The 15380-nt window shown below is 37.9% G+C and overlaps 2 protein-coding genes across 2 annotated transcripts in view; one reads left to right on the forward strand and one right to left on the reverse strand.

Moving 5' to 3' along the window:
• The window catches only part of LOC146673690 (butyrophilin subfamily 3 member A2-like), a 348925-nt gene that overhangs the window by 270502 nt on the left and 63043 nt on the right, over positions 1 to 15380 (forward strand). The gene's annotated exons all lie outside the window — the stretch shown is intronic.
• On the reverse strand, positions 1830 to 7343 carry LOC146673706 (uncharacterized). The gene is made up of 8 exons (XM_085401000.1): positions 6821 to 7343; positions 6515 to 6559; positions 6045 to 6314; positions 5700 to 5960; positions 5310 to 5429; positions 5114 to 5152; positions 2032 to 2097; positions 1830 to 1897 (listed from the first exon to the last, which is right to left on the reverse strand). Exons 1-8 carry the CDS (start codon positions 6849 to 6851, stop codon positions 1830 to 1832), a joined length of 900 nt encoding a protein of 299 aa, XP_085257126.1. The 5' UTR covers positions 6852 to 7343.

Below are 15380 nucleotides of genomic sequence, written 5' to 3' on the forward strand. Positions count from 1 at the left end.
GAGGGATAAGCCTCTTAAATTTCTCTATCTACAAATATATGTTAAAAAAGCAAAAACGATTTTCAATTTTTTTTGTAGTTTATTGCACTTTTTTGCAATTTATGTAATTACTATGCACTTAATGCAGACCTATTATTAAAATCTGGGGTATAATTGTTGTATTGATGTATAGCAACTTGAAATGCTCCCAAAAATGGCTCCACACCATGTAAAAATATAATATAAGCTCTGGCGGACTTGGTTCTATGGTAGGTCTTAAAGGGTTAAAATATTTAAATTTATATCAACTTTTATTAAGGTTAATCATAAAATAATGTACAAATATGTTTAAAGATGCAGAATGATCCTTCTTATGCTGACTTAATAATTTTGCTACAGCAGTCTATTTTCCATTTTATGCTCAACAAAGGACCCCTTCACAATAAAATGTTGCTGTATTCAAAGAACTGTAATCTGTTTGGAACAATTCAAAAAGAAAGTGCATCTGAAACAAAGAAAATTCAGTTCATTTTTTAATCCCATCATGTAACGATTAAACTAAACTAAAATAAAACACTACACATACTACGTGTCCATGGATAACATGTTCACCCTATGTTGAACAAGTAAAGAAATAATAATAATGATAAAAAGAAAAAAAATACAATATCTTAAAGTTTAGCTCAAATCAAAGACCAAAGACTTAAAAGTCGTGGAGAATCAGTTTGGATAGTTCTAACATAAAGTGGTAATGCCTTCCAGACATTTAACGGCAACAACTGGAAGAGCTCGGCCACCTTTAAGTCTAGATCTTAGATCATTACTTCACTGGGCCTCATTTGTAACTGAGAAAGAAAGCTAGAAAAAAATGACATGCAGATAATTGAACATGTGATCAACTTTAACATTTGGAATTCAAATGACTTACATTTAATTAGTGAATTAACACTATTTAGGGAATTAACACCAAATCTGAAGTAAATTTGTTCTCTCATTTATAATAATTGTCGAATGTTTATGTATCATTATACACAGACCTGCAATACAGAAAGAACTTGAGAACACACAGTTTTAACTGACTGCAAAATAATACATGATATACAATACCGGATAATTCTGAGTAACTTGTTACTTGTTTTCAGTCTCACTCATTGATGAGCATGTTTTTTTTTTTATTATTATTGTAGAATAGCAAGTATCCTCTGCCACAGGTTGGCAGATACCTGGTGAAGCCATGTATGCAACAGTGGGTTTTGCTGTTTCTGCTTTGAAGAGAAATAGAATTGAATATGTTGATTAGAAAAACTGTATGTAATTTAAACACTTATTTGCAACGCGTTTTATCACATCTCAGCAATAACATTGTTTATATTTTGTAATAATTGTAATAATAGATGCAACAAAGAGGAAGAACAATGTAATTACAACATAATTATTAGAAAGGAATACAAAAATGCACTGTTGGATTTTAGCTGAATAATGTCAAACTGAAATTTATATAATGGGGTAATCAACAGAAGCAAAACGTGTAACAATGCCTAAGTAACAAAACCAGCAACAATGTGATACTATACTATCAATAAAGTGGTAATTTATTTGCAGTATTTGGTAAAAGGATTTTTTTTTTACGATGAAAATGGTTATGGTGAAACATGGTCTGTTAGGTAAAATGTCAAGAAAGTGTTTGCTGGACAGACAAAAGAAGACAATGAGTCTTAATGATGGAATAAATAAGTGTAGGCAAGCATTCAAAGGAAGGGATCAGCAAATGAGAAAGCGGTGGGGGGCAGATTGAGGAGAGTTAGTGAATCTTCAAGTGCAGAGGATTAGTAAGGAGGAAATGAGGGCAGCTATGAAGATAATGAAGAGTTGAAAGATGAGTAGTACTGATGACACAGCTGTGGGGTTATGGAGATTTCTAGGGGAGACAGCAGTTGACTTTTTAAGCAGATTTTTCTGAACTGCCTTATTGTATTATTATTGTATTATTATTGTATTATTATCATATTATTACAAAACAGGACTATGTTATAATATCACAATGATTCTCACCTAGAGGTTGAGTGTCACCCTGGCCCAAAGAATGATGAACTGGATTAGGACACAATTCAACTTCATCTGATGGAGACAAACAGTGAGGGAGCAGATAACCACAGCAACATCAGTAATTACAACAAATGTCTGCCTTTTCTTGTATTTAACAGAACTAGTGTGATGTTTTCTGATATTCCAAATTAAGAAACACAACCCCTGTTGTGAGGTTGTGTTGGAAACAATGGCAATTAAGCACAAGCTAGCTGTAAGTTATGCACAATTCCTAAACACAACACTAAATACTCCAACATAAATGCTACACACCATGCTTGATTTAGACATTCAGAAATAAGTCAAATTGCATCATTTAATTTTGAGTTTTCTCTGTATTATTGGAGGTCTATACCTAACAATTGTTGTGATTATGTACTTTAAATGGAATTGAACAGGTACATATCTAGATTTTCCCACACATTCATATTGATTAAAATGAATACATGAAAAAAAACCTTAGTCTATTTATGCAAAATGAAAAACAGAAATAAGTTCATGTTTTGTTGCTTTTTTTGTATTGTTTTGTTTTTTAATTCATGGGCTTTTTAAGTGCCATATTTTTCGTGCCATAGGCGATAAGGTGCATTAAGCGAAACAAAACAGTCAGATAAGTCAAACTTTAATCAAGTCATTCTTCTTGCTTCTTCCACTTCCGTACCGTTGATTCATTAATGTTGAATTCTTTTGCAGCTGCTCTATTCCCATGTTGTTGCAGTATATTAATGACTAACCTCGTATTGTTGATGGATTATCTCAGTTATTCTCCTGACTGAAGTTTGGTCCATTTACAGCATCTGCGTTTGTCCCTAACCATCGGGAACCCTCACGTTAACTTTTATGGAGTGGAAAAAAGTTAGAGTTCATCCTCCAGCTTCACTGTGTTTATGTTATGCTAACATAGCTGTGTCGCTAGCGATAACATAGCACATCATTATAAACCCGCTAGCCCAACTTCAGTAACCCTACAAAAGTCACTGCTGTTTAGTTTTCTGTCTTCATCTATGTTGGAAGTGATAGCAGAGCCGTATGTCTGAATTTGTTTCACAAATCTCTCAGTCAGAACATCATATATCATGTTTAGGTGGAAACTAGCGAGCCAACTTCTTGCTAACTTCTAACTCCGTTAAATTTAACCCTCTGGGGTCCAGGAGTTAATAATCGGCCGTTTTTGACTACTTATTTTTTACCTCTATATTTCACCTTTAAAATATGTTTATCTTGTCTTGTTTGATATCATTATTTTCAGCACAACCGCAAATATCTGAAATTTGAGTTATTTTTTTAATTTTGGTATACTATATTAGCACAGTTGACCTAAATTCAGACAAAAAAATTCAAAATCCGAGTAGAAAAAAGTTTTTTTTACTGTAAAACCCACAAACATGTTTAACGAATCATTTTCATAACTTGAAATGCAAATAGAAATTGTACATTTCTAAAAATTATGCACAAGTTTTGCAAACAACAAAGTTATATGGTACTATTTACCTAAAAATGTAACCATTATATAACCATTTAAAACTATTTACAGAACAATCAGGTGTGCTGCATCAAATAAGAAGGCACACAAATGTTTTGTGCCAGTCCAAAAAAATAGTTTGTGTTCAGTATAAGACAGAGGAGAACACCACAGGCCTAAACCCTGCAGGTCTGACAGCAGGAGGTGCATCAGTCCAGTTTTGCATGTGGGAACAGCGTTTACACTGGAATCTGCCTTTTATGGCTTTTTTGGAGCAAATGTGAAATTCAGCAGTATAACTGACACACAATACAAAACAATAACTACACAACACGCTAACTATAGCCTCCAAACACGCTAAACGTCACTATTGTCTCACATATGAAAACTCGCTCTCTTTCTTTCGCTCGCCCGCTTTCCGTCGCGGGTGTCACTCCTAAAAACTTCCCCTTCTCCCTAAACAACTAAATATCACATGTTGCCATATAATTTTTTTGATTGGCTGACATGGTAAACTCTAACACCAATAGGGAAGGGGTGTTTTTTCTTTCTCTTTTTTCACTCACAAGCGGAGAGTGTTTGCTAGCGCTGTCTGTAGAAAACGTCGTTTTTACCGTTCTTCCCGCTGTAAACGCCACTGTTTTGTTCAGAAAATAAACATTGCGTGTATTTTTTATCATAACTGTGTTTTTTTTTTTTTTTAACATGGCCCATCGACACAATTCACAACTGTTATATAGTTTGAAGTCTTGAAGTTTGAAGTTTAAATGGAGACTCTGAGTCGCTGCATATTGTAGCCGTGTTATCTTAAATTGGTCATGTGATTTTGACGCGCCGGCACGTCCGTCGACCCCAGAGGGTTAAGAAATGTTGTTTTCATGGATGCCTGGATGATAAACTTAATTTTTACACCTGGTAAAGCAGCAACACTGATCATTTTATTAAAGAAGAAAGAATTTAGACAATTTTTAACTCTCAGTGATCGTTTGACCTGAAGTGGAGTTTGGACCCAGATTACTCCGCGAGGCTCCTGACTACAGTAGCTGTTGCTCCGACAATCCATCAAGCGGTGCGGCTTAGTAGCTTACCAAAGCCGTACTAAAACATTTTTTTTTGACAGATTTTTTAGCACCGTGTACCACATAAAATTGGTTCAAGGTCAGTACACACAACCAGACTTAATACATAAGGTGCACCGGATTATAAGGTGCACTGTTTTTTGATTTTTGAGAAGATTCAAAGATTTTTAAGTGTGCCTTATTGTGCAAAAAATACGATAAAAATTTTCAAATATGTACAAGATTCCAGAAATTATTTCTAAAATAGATTTAAGTTCAAGTGAAAACCAAAGGCATGTCTCAGGTTATAAAACAAGCAAAACTATTCTGACTTGCATTAGCTAGATCATGACCTTCACATTAGATACCTTATCTGAGGTGCAATTCCAGGAAGTGAACATTCAAACATGCCTGTTTTCAAATGTGATGCCTATCTATAAAAAAAAAGGTTTCTTATGAGAAACTTAATATAACTTTGGTTTTGAAGGGAGGCTGGCTAGTGCACCTTAATCGTAAAGGCATTTCTTACTGTGTTCTGTGTTCTGTCCCATTTGATCCCTTTTTGAGCCTGCAGTAAAAAAACAAAAGTAAAAAAAAAGTAAAATAAATAAATAAATAAAAAAAGTTAAAAAAAGTGTATATATATATATATATATATATATATACATATATATATATGTGTATGTATGTGTGTGTGTGTGTGTGTGTGTGTATATTTACTTTACCTCTGTAGATATCTTTGCCGATAAGATAGAGTCCCACCACCACAACCACAGTACTCAGTAAAATAGTTGCAATGATCCAAGGTGTTGAATCTGCATAGTGGCACTTCTCTTTGCAACCATCTAGAATAGTTGTTGGATTTATATCTTGAGCGTATGAAGAAAGATGAAATGTTAATTTTGCTTCTTCACACTTACATAATGTTTAAAATGTTACAAATCTTGTAATCAACTCCTCTAAAAAATTTCAAATAACCTTAAATAACCGATTAATTAACTGCTCAAATTTCACAGCTTTGCTTTAAGCCTCTTTCAGAAAAAACAAAAAAGAGAAAAGGCAAATATTTGTATCACACGTTTGTATAAATATTTAGAAAAATTGCTGTTTCTCACCTGTGAGACATGGCGCAGAGACAGACAGCCAGCTCTCTGGTGATTCTCCAGCTCCTGAGATTTTGCACTTGTAAAGTCCTTCATCAGACTTGGAAACTCTGTTGATGGTCAAGTTTCCTCTTGAGCTGCTCCCTATGTGACGCCCATATTTGTAGAAATCAGCTGCGATGCTGGAGGAAAGGATCTTGTTTCTGCAGCGCAGCGTCACAGCTTCTCCCTCCATCACAGGAACAGCAGGACTCTCCAGGATCACAGAACCAGCTGAACAACAAGTGAGTTAAATTTATAAAATGTTGAACTTGTGTTTGTTTGTGACAAAATATTACTGCCTTTTTTCAATCATACCAGTGACATTAATGTAGATATTGTTGCTTCTCTTCCCTCCTGCTGTCCCACACCAGTATTCTCCACTGTCACTTGCATAAAGAGAATGAATGGTGCACTTTGAACCTGTTGTCGTTACTGTTGTTTTCCCACTGGTTTTGTTGCATTGCTTTGCTTCCTCTGTCATCTTATATAACACATCTCCATGAGAAGGCTCCTCACAGTAAAAACTAACTGACTCATATTCAAAAAACTGGGATTTGTTTGGAACAATATGAAGAGAAACTGCATCTGAGAAAAAAATGACAAAAAACAAAACAAAACAAACATTCAGTTTATTGCTAAAATAACAGATTCCCATTGAAATGTGATAGCCAATAAAATGTAGAGGTAAAGAGTGGTGATTCACCAAAATGTTCTTTTTGGTGTTTAAATAAACCATCTTTTCCTCCAATCACAAAATGATAAATAAGTAAACAGATATTACTCACCAACTTTCTGAGCATGTGCACACAGCAGAATCAGCACAGTCATCACTAAAAAGACCAAAAATAGTTACTATAAGATGTACCCACATCTTCAGACATCTTTAGAGTTGCCAACTCTTAGAGTTAATAGTGCTATTCCTTGTTAAGTTGTTGATTAGAAACATTACTTTGTACTTGTTATTTCTAAGGTGTCACCAAAGGTTTCTGCTACATGAAAGATTTAAATAACCACAGCCTTTTAACAACATTGTTAACCTTAACAAACTCTTTATAGTTTAGTTTTCATGTATAAACTGAGACAGTACTTACACAGTCTGATGCACAGAGCTCTGACCTCCATGATGTCTTGCCGGAGACCAAGCAAAAGATACTTCCTGTATGACCTTTGTAAAACAACTATGTGAAAATAGTTTTCAGAGAAGCAGAGCTGTTGCTGTGGTAGGTGAGAGAGCACATACTGATGCTTTCAAATCTATTTGTAGCCATTTAACGTTTTTTTATGCTTTCATTATACCAGTGATGGCCTAGCCAGTCACAGTAATCCTAACAGTTTATAACTATATTTCCATGGTAGCACTAAACAAAGCTCAAGTTGCTTTAAGTCATTTGAACTGATCACCAATAACAAAGCACTGACTAAATGAATATTTTGCACCGTGTAGTTGTACAGATATTAAACTGGTGGGACACCAGCGTCAATAACAGAGCTGTGTTCTCACAGTCTGACACAGAGGCAAACACAAGAGTTTCAGATTATTCAATTTACTGGTCAAAATCTACAGTTCTTCCAATTTTTTGCTCCTTCCATAATTCTTCTTCTACCCCACTTCAACCTGGAAATATTAAATACTTAGGTATTAATATCTCTCCTAGGCTTGCAGATTTAACAAAGTTAAACCACATCCCACTTCTAAAGAAAGTAGAAGGTGATCTGGCTAGATGTTAATCTCTACCCATATCAGTGATGGGAAGGAGCACTGCTATAAAAATTATGGTCTTGCCAAAAATAAACTATTTATTTTCAATGACCCCGAACGAACCATCACAAGATTGGTTCAGATCTCTGAATTCATATATTTCTTCCTTTGGAAAGACAAACCCCCGCGTTCAGCTACAAATATAAAGGAGGACTAGATCTGCCTAACTTTCAACACTACTTCTTAGCCAACAGGCTTCCGTTCATGTCATACCCCCTTAGATGAGCCTTGGCTAGATGTAGAACAGGCAATATGCAATAATCTAGAGATTTCAGACTTACCATTTATCAGCTCAAACATCAAGCGACATGAATGGTTTAAAAGCATCAAAGTCAGCTCTTCTTTGACAGCATGGTGGCATTAACCCAAGACAGCAGTCAAACTCATGTTTATTTTCTTCTGCAAATTAGCAAATCTAAATAGAGTTTTCGTTGAACATGAGAAGATATTTTTTTGAGATCTTATGTTCTAAGATGAAGGCATTGTAAACGTTTTTGTTGTTCAAATTTAGATGATGAGGATGTAAACCTGAGGGGGTAGGGCTAAATAAGTATATACTTCTGCCTACTCCTTTTCAAACAACTGTATGGAATATTTTATGAAACGTTGGTGAATGTATATGTTTGAAATAAAAAAGAACTGAACTGAACTGATTCTTAAAATAACGGGTCTTCATTAACCCATGCAAACGTACAGGGGATGTGTGCATGAGGGTGGGAGTGCACATTTGTGCCTGTGTGCACCTGTTCGTCTGTGTCTGTATGTCAGGTCGATCCCAGACTCCACCTTTCTGGGAACATCTCAGGCCCTCCAAAGTACGGATGGGTACCGGTATCAATACCGGTGCAACCGTGCAACCTATCAACCCCTGGTATAGGTCATAAACCCCGCCTGCTCCGTGTTAGCAGATGGGACAATAAAATAATAAAATAAATTAATAATCCTCAGATAATTTTTTTCCACAGATTCTTTCTTTTGTTATCAATAGTTCTCATCACGCTGATTGATGTCCAAGGGGTCTCCTCCATTCTAATTCCCACCCATGTTAAATTGGGGTGAAACGTCATCATAGCAGCTTTGACTGGCAGCTGCAGTCACGGAGAAACTTGCGTATCTCTGTTCGGGAATAGCAGATAGAGCGTAGGCTCTGAGAGGAGGGCCAGCGTTTACGTTACAAAAACACGACCGACTGTTTTAACCTGACAGCCTGAGGTGTTCTTCAGTAAACTGGACTACCCGAAAGAAGGACCCGAGGCCCTGCTGCTTACTTTTTCGGTAAGTTAAATGTGTTGGTAAGCGAATCCGTAACTACAATCCTAGCTAAGATGAGTACTCGGCTGTCGGGGTTCAGCTCCTGTGCAGAGCTGAATATGAAATATGTGCAAACAACAGCATGTTTTTAGTCTCTTGCCACATCTGTAAAGACAATAACTTTAAAAAAAAACCTTGTACCTTGTAGCTCTTCATTAATCAGGAACTATGGATTAAAGTACTGTAGTGTACTGTAATACTGAAAAAAATGTAAGAGAACTGTAACATGGTAGACTAATGTGCCTGTGTTAATTCAGCTCCATATTATTGTGTGAAGTTGCACTGGGTTGGGAGTGGTTTTGTGTGTGTCACATTTTTTGGTGAGCCAATGGCTGGAATGGGGTTGGACTAATTAGAGGCAGGTGTACTTGATTGCACTGATACACTGGTCTACTTATAGCCCACACTACAAACACTGCTGTGTCGTTTTGTCTCTCTGTGCAGGTATGTAATGTGATGAAATTAGATATGTTTGGGATGGATGGGTTTTGTGCTATGAATTTTATATTGAATGTGTCGTTTTGTCTCTCTGTGCAGGCCAGGGCCTATTATATGCCACAGCCTAAAGGCAGCAGAGTTGCAGAGGCTGGAGTGACCACTGGCTATATGCTTGCAGGGTGGTGGGTCTCCAAGGACAACTTATAACCCTGTTAAAGGCAACACGTGGAGTGCAACTGGCCGTGTGGCATAGCTGGCTCTGGCCTTGGGACTGTGTTTTTTATACAATTCATAAATGAGACACTGGACTGTTTTATCTTTTATCTCTTGATATATTTTTCGTCAATAAATTATCTTTCAGAATTTTATTGACTGTCATCTTTTTGCCCACGACTGAGACGGTTGGTCAGACCTAGAGTCTTTCTTTGGGTGTGTTACAACTGGCGTTGTCGACAGGATCTGGCTACCATAATCTGTAGTGGGCAAAAGCAAGATGACTGATCAGAGTGAATCACAGTCTGGCCCAGATAGAGAAGCACCTGTTTCTGTTTCTACTCTCTGATTCTCAGCTGAAGAAGTGTCTTTTAGAATAAATCTCTTGACAATTGATAAAGTCAAAAAGTCAAAAGAATGAATCACCCCTGTAACTATGTCACTATATATCAGCATTAACAGGAGCTCAGTTTGGTGTTTCAGAGAGCTGCTGATCTCAGACCTGCACACCTTCCATTTTAAACACTTGATGTGCTGACTGCATGAACAGCACGTGATATTTTCTCTGACACAATTAAATAAAACCTGATGAAGGTCGTCACTTGTATGTTGAACTACAAACTTGTCATCTGGAATTCTTTCACAGTTTTTTGCAGATAGTGTGTTATTTATCATGAAGTGATTCAGAGGTAATCATACCAGAGAGGATCATATATATATTTAAATATATAACTTTCTACAGGACTGAATATAATATCTTTGTGTATGAGTCCAGAGCCCTTTACACAAACCAAAGGTCTCCATCACAATGTTCATGAAATGCTGGGTTTATCCATCTCCTGGGGCGGGCCTACGGAGGAGTGCTGAAGATTTCCCTGTGAGGGAGCTGCTGGTGAAGATCATGAGTCCTGCTTGATCAATGCGATGAGCTTCAGCGTTCCTGGTGTTTCTTAAATGAAGCCTCTCTCAGTGGGTCAGCAGAACTTCTGGCACAGGACAGCTGTGATGAAAGAAAGGGAAGAAGTTTCTCCAAACCTCTGGACCCAGAAACCCAGCTTGGTCCTGATGGTCTCCCTCACTAGTTTCTCTCCAGGGTGAATGTATTTGTTGATATAATATGGACTCTATTATTAAATGAAAAGAACAAATTAGACTACATTACTGAAACGTTCTGCTGATGTTTTCAAAGTTTCCATGTTACCAGGATGTAGAGGGCTCTGAAGATTTAAACTGTTATAGATCCATTACACTCAGTCTTATGTTAAAATCTCAAAGGACAGCATTATATTTTTCATATTAACAGTAACTCTGGGCCTCTGGAGTGAGCAGCTGAGCTTATCGCTGTCTAAAAATAGAAACAAAACCTAAGGAGTCCTGAATCCTTCAATAACACAGACTATTAGAGTAACAGGTGTGTAGCATCACTAACTAGCTAGCAACAAGCCCCCAACACAGTGCGTATGCTTGTGGCTAATCTAGCAAACGAATTAACAACAGTGTGATTTCAGATGTTGTAGGACTATCATTGGTATGGTGTGTAGCCGCTAAGACTGGTGGACCTAAATCTTCACCACCACCTCTTTATACATACAAGTGAAAAGGGGAGTGAGCGGGTCAGTGCTAAGACAGAAACTAAGCTGGCTTCAAACACCATTTATTTCCATAAAAAAAAAAAAAAAAAAAAAAAAAAAAAAGAACGCAGCCAGAGTCACAAGTACAAGATAAAATTCCCCGTATACAATAAAAATAGTGTTGCAACCCGCTAAAAACCCTGCCGGCAGAAATAACTATACACTATTAAATCAAGGCTAAAACATGTTTTCCTTATACTAAAATTACCCTCCCATAGTCCCATAATCCAGCCACACATGGGCAAATGGTCCTTGTCTGAAAGAGACAGGAGAGGAACTTCTCTTCCAGTATGATAAAACTCGTCAGCAGCAGACCAGGGAGGAGGCTCCTATCACAGACCTGTCTCCTCCTGACAGCGCGTCGCTGCACAGTCCCGCCCCACTCCACACCTGAACACGGCCTCCCTCGTCTCACCGTCAGATGCAGGCAGAAGGGCATCCCTGCCCTGTTGTGAATTGCGGCCATCGCCACCCACTGTTGCTGTTCCTGCCGTTGGGACTGGATCGCCGAACGACTCGCGGCACCCCACAGTCAGGCAGCAGTTCCTTCCACACACGTGCGGGCTTGCATTGCGTTCCTTTTTCTCCTGCTCACCTTTCGTGCGTCACTCCTCTCTTTGTCTCTGCGCTCGCTATCCCCTTTAACAGGTCAACCTGGCGGCTGATAGGCCACCTTGGGGAACGCCCCCACCTCACAGGTGCCTACAATTGTCTGTTTAGTCCACAGTGGATTAAAGGAACATGGTACAACATTAACACACATAATATAAATATGAGGATAAAACCATGCCGTATAAATATAAATAAACAAACATGCAATATAAATATCACAATAAAATCATGCAAATAAAATCAACACTATGTACCAATACACAGATTGATAAAACATAAAAAAACAAATTTCCACTGTGTGACAGGTGCGCGTCTATCAAGCGATAGTTATGGCCAGCGCTGGCGGTCCAAGTGGAGGAGCAGAGAAGTTTACGGCATTTAAGCAGCCCTTTGCTGCCCCATCCAATCGGGCTAAAGCTATTGCAAAAGCTATTGGGGTGGCTCAGTCCTCTTCCAGGGTGTGGGGTACCCTCAGCCCTCCGGCCTCTGGGCCTGTGGCTCAATTCCCTCTGGCACAGCTGGCTGCCGGCAGAGCCTGCGGGCACATCACTGCAGTCCCCTCTGGCTTCTGCTCCGTGGCTGCTGGGTGACCCCTCATCTGGGGCTCTCCTCAGCTCTTCCCAGGAGGGTGGCAAGGATGCCCCTCCGGTGGTCCTCCTTGGGCTCTTGCACTCCGGGGAGTCTGCATGTCTGGGGCCTGGATCTCCTCCATGCCTGCTTCATGCCCTGGGGGTCAGAGCTATGGCTCCCCACACCCTCTAGCAGATCGTTACTTGGAGAAACCTTTTGAATACAAGTGTGCTGATCCACACAGGTGTGCACAAAGGTGTTAACAGACACAAACTACACCTTTCTTGTCTGCTACCTCAAAGCACATTATGTGCTGTCCATCCTGCGTGCTGCACAACAACATTCAATATTTAGTATTTATTGTTATTTACTGTTATCTAGATTAATGCAATGGTGCTGTGTTTATTATGTTGCTGTCTTTTTTTGTTCTCTCTTTTTATTCTCTCTCAACAAGTGATCCAGGAGATTTTTTTTTCTTTTAAGTGTCCTTCCTCACTGTCCTCCTTCCTCTCTGTTTTTCTGTTCCTTCATCTTTCTCTCTCCCTTTTCCCCCAGCCATGTCTGTCCCATCAGTAACAACTGAAAACCAAATAAAATAAATGACAACAACAAAGGTCGATCAAATGGACCAAAATGACAAGGCTGTGATGATTCACTTGGCAAAGCAAATCCGTTGGGTATATTTGTTGGCTTTCACAGATAAATTCTGACGGCTAAAAAACCAAACAGGACAGGCAACAAAAAATAAATAAATAAAAAAGAAGAAGAAGAAAAGAAAGGGAGACAAACACTGAGCTCAGTGATGTTTTGCATCAGACACAAAAACAGACTTGAAACAACTCTAAATAGTTTTCAAACAACCAGAGCTGCTGTTATGGGTTAAACCTCAGTAATTCCATTTATAACCAGAAAGTCACACTAGTGCTGCCTTCAACACAACTTGTAGTCATTTCACATTCACTTTTTTACGCTTGATTCATAGCAATGAACTAAATTGGTTGTAATCTGCAGTGGAAATGTAACTATATGTTGCAGAAATGCATACCTTATACATATTACACTGCAAGTGTGCAGAGAAGAATTTACCAGTCAATGCCTCTGTAGTACTGGCAGTACCTTTCAATACATGTATAAGTACATCATGAAGCAGTGCAAACATTTTCCCACACAGCAACACACACTTATGCAGATTGACATGGTTGATCTGAGCCTTTCATTTCCATTAAAGTTCCTTAATACCAGAGTGATATTTACATGTGCATATTATGAGAAGTTTATGCCTCCCACATTCTCCTAATGAGAAAGAGTTGATACTCAGAGCACTCAGGCTCTATAATGGCTACTTTTACATCTGATCCCATTGTTTTAGCACTCATATTCCCCTGTTGAAAAGATCCTAACATTAGCAGAGCCCCTAAAATTATGTATGGATGGTGCCTTCATGAGGGTTATGTTGCCAGTATATTATAATAAAGAGGGACAGAACATGAGCTTGTTTACAGCTTGACACTCTTGCCTCTAAGGGGGTTTCCATTTCTACTTAGCGCCATGCGCCACCTAGTGACATCTTGGAGTAATGTCAAAGGAATCAGTAAATAAAGACAGAATAAAGATATTATAAAAAAATATTATTTAACTTATGAATTGAATTCTGAATCCCTACTTGTGTTATTTGTCAGTTAAAATCACCTTCAAGCCTCAGTCTGCCTGGGCCTTGTGTTCAGCATCATAAACAACAATCAAAGACAACAGTGCGTAAACTGAAGGTCCTGGCAGTCCTAAATATTCTGTTCTCTTTTCTTCTTCCTCATTTGAGCCCCTCTTTTTTTAGCTTAATTTAAAATAGTATAAAATAATAACACAATAATCAAAAAGGCCACTGCCTCACCCAGTGACTGTCAACTGATTTGAGGTCATCTTGCACAAATGATTTGGGACGCCCCTTTCTGTAGATTTGCCTTCCTGGTCTCCCCGTTTCCCACACCTTCAACTAATAATTCATCAGAGACCTCCATATAGAAGGAATAGGTGTGGGTATGATTCTCTGTGAGACCATGGTTGTATCTACTAGAGATAGACTGATCCAATATACAGCATCGGTATCAGTCTGATCCTGACCTAAATTACTGGGTCGGAGATCAGGGAGAAATAAAAAATGTATTCCAATCCTTTAAATATCACAAAAGCACCTCACAAAACTTACCACATGACATAATCCAGGTAGTGAGAAGTGTCCGTCACATGATAGAGCGAGTTACTTCACACTGAAAGCATTTAGAGCATCTGGAGTCTCAGTCTGTGCTGCCAAACCAGCATTTCATCTCCGAGCAGGCCAACCCAGACAAGTAAAGCAGGTGAGTAAGTTCTCTGAACGTTTGTAAAGCATTCCCACCTTAAGCTCAACAACCAATATACGGAGCTCCAATGTCTGTGTGTTGTCATTGCTAAGTCTGACCGTACGATGGATAGACTCAAGTTTTACAAAAAGCAGTGTTGCAGGCTAAACAGTTTTATGGTTCTAAAATAAATTTATGAAAAACACAGTTTTGTATAGAAATTACACAAATTTCAGGTTAGATATGATAGAAACAGCTTACACTGACATCCATCTTGATAAAAGATGAGTGTCATGAAGCTGTGTTTGCATTTATTTGCACTGCTTTCCACTCTGGATGTCTTACTTATGTTGAGCTGTAAGTATAAAAGGGTCCATTCTACAATCAGATTTTTTTAGGTTGTTGAATAGAAACATTAATTTGTACTGATATTGCACTTCTACTTAATTTTTTCAGAACCAGAGTTTTTTTTAAATCTGCATAAAATTGCATTATAAATTACTTGTTATTATTACTTTATATATTACATATATATTATATAAATTACTTCATTATTACTTTTATTACTTTAAATACTTAGGTTTAAAGTTCTGCTAAAAGTTAAAGTAAAAAGATCAGTATTGCTGAACTGTAAAATATTTTGGGTGCAGTGTATTTTTTGCATACATATATAATAGAGTAGCTTTAGTGTTTTTTGTTTGGTCTTTTTACATTTGAGTACTAACTTGTACAAAATACAGCAAGACATTAAAAAACAGTTTTATTGATTAGAAAATACACT

The sequence above is a fragment of the Rhamphochromis longiceps genome, linkage group LG3 (genome assembly GCF_057381845.1).
Source record: "Rhamphochromis longiceps isolate RC_006_pf linkage group LG3, R_longiceps_female_GT1.1, whole genome shotgun sequence".
NCBI classification, from domain to species: Eukaryota; Metazoa; Chordata; class Actinopteri; order Cichliformes; family Cichlidae; genus Rhamphochromis; species Rhamphochromis longiceps.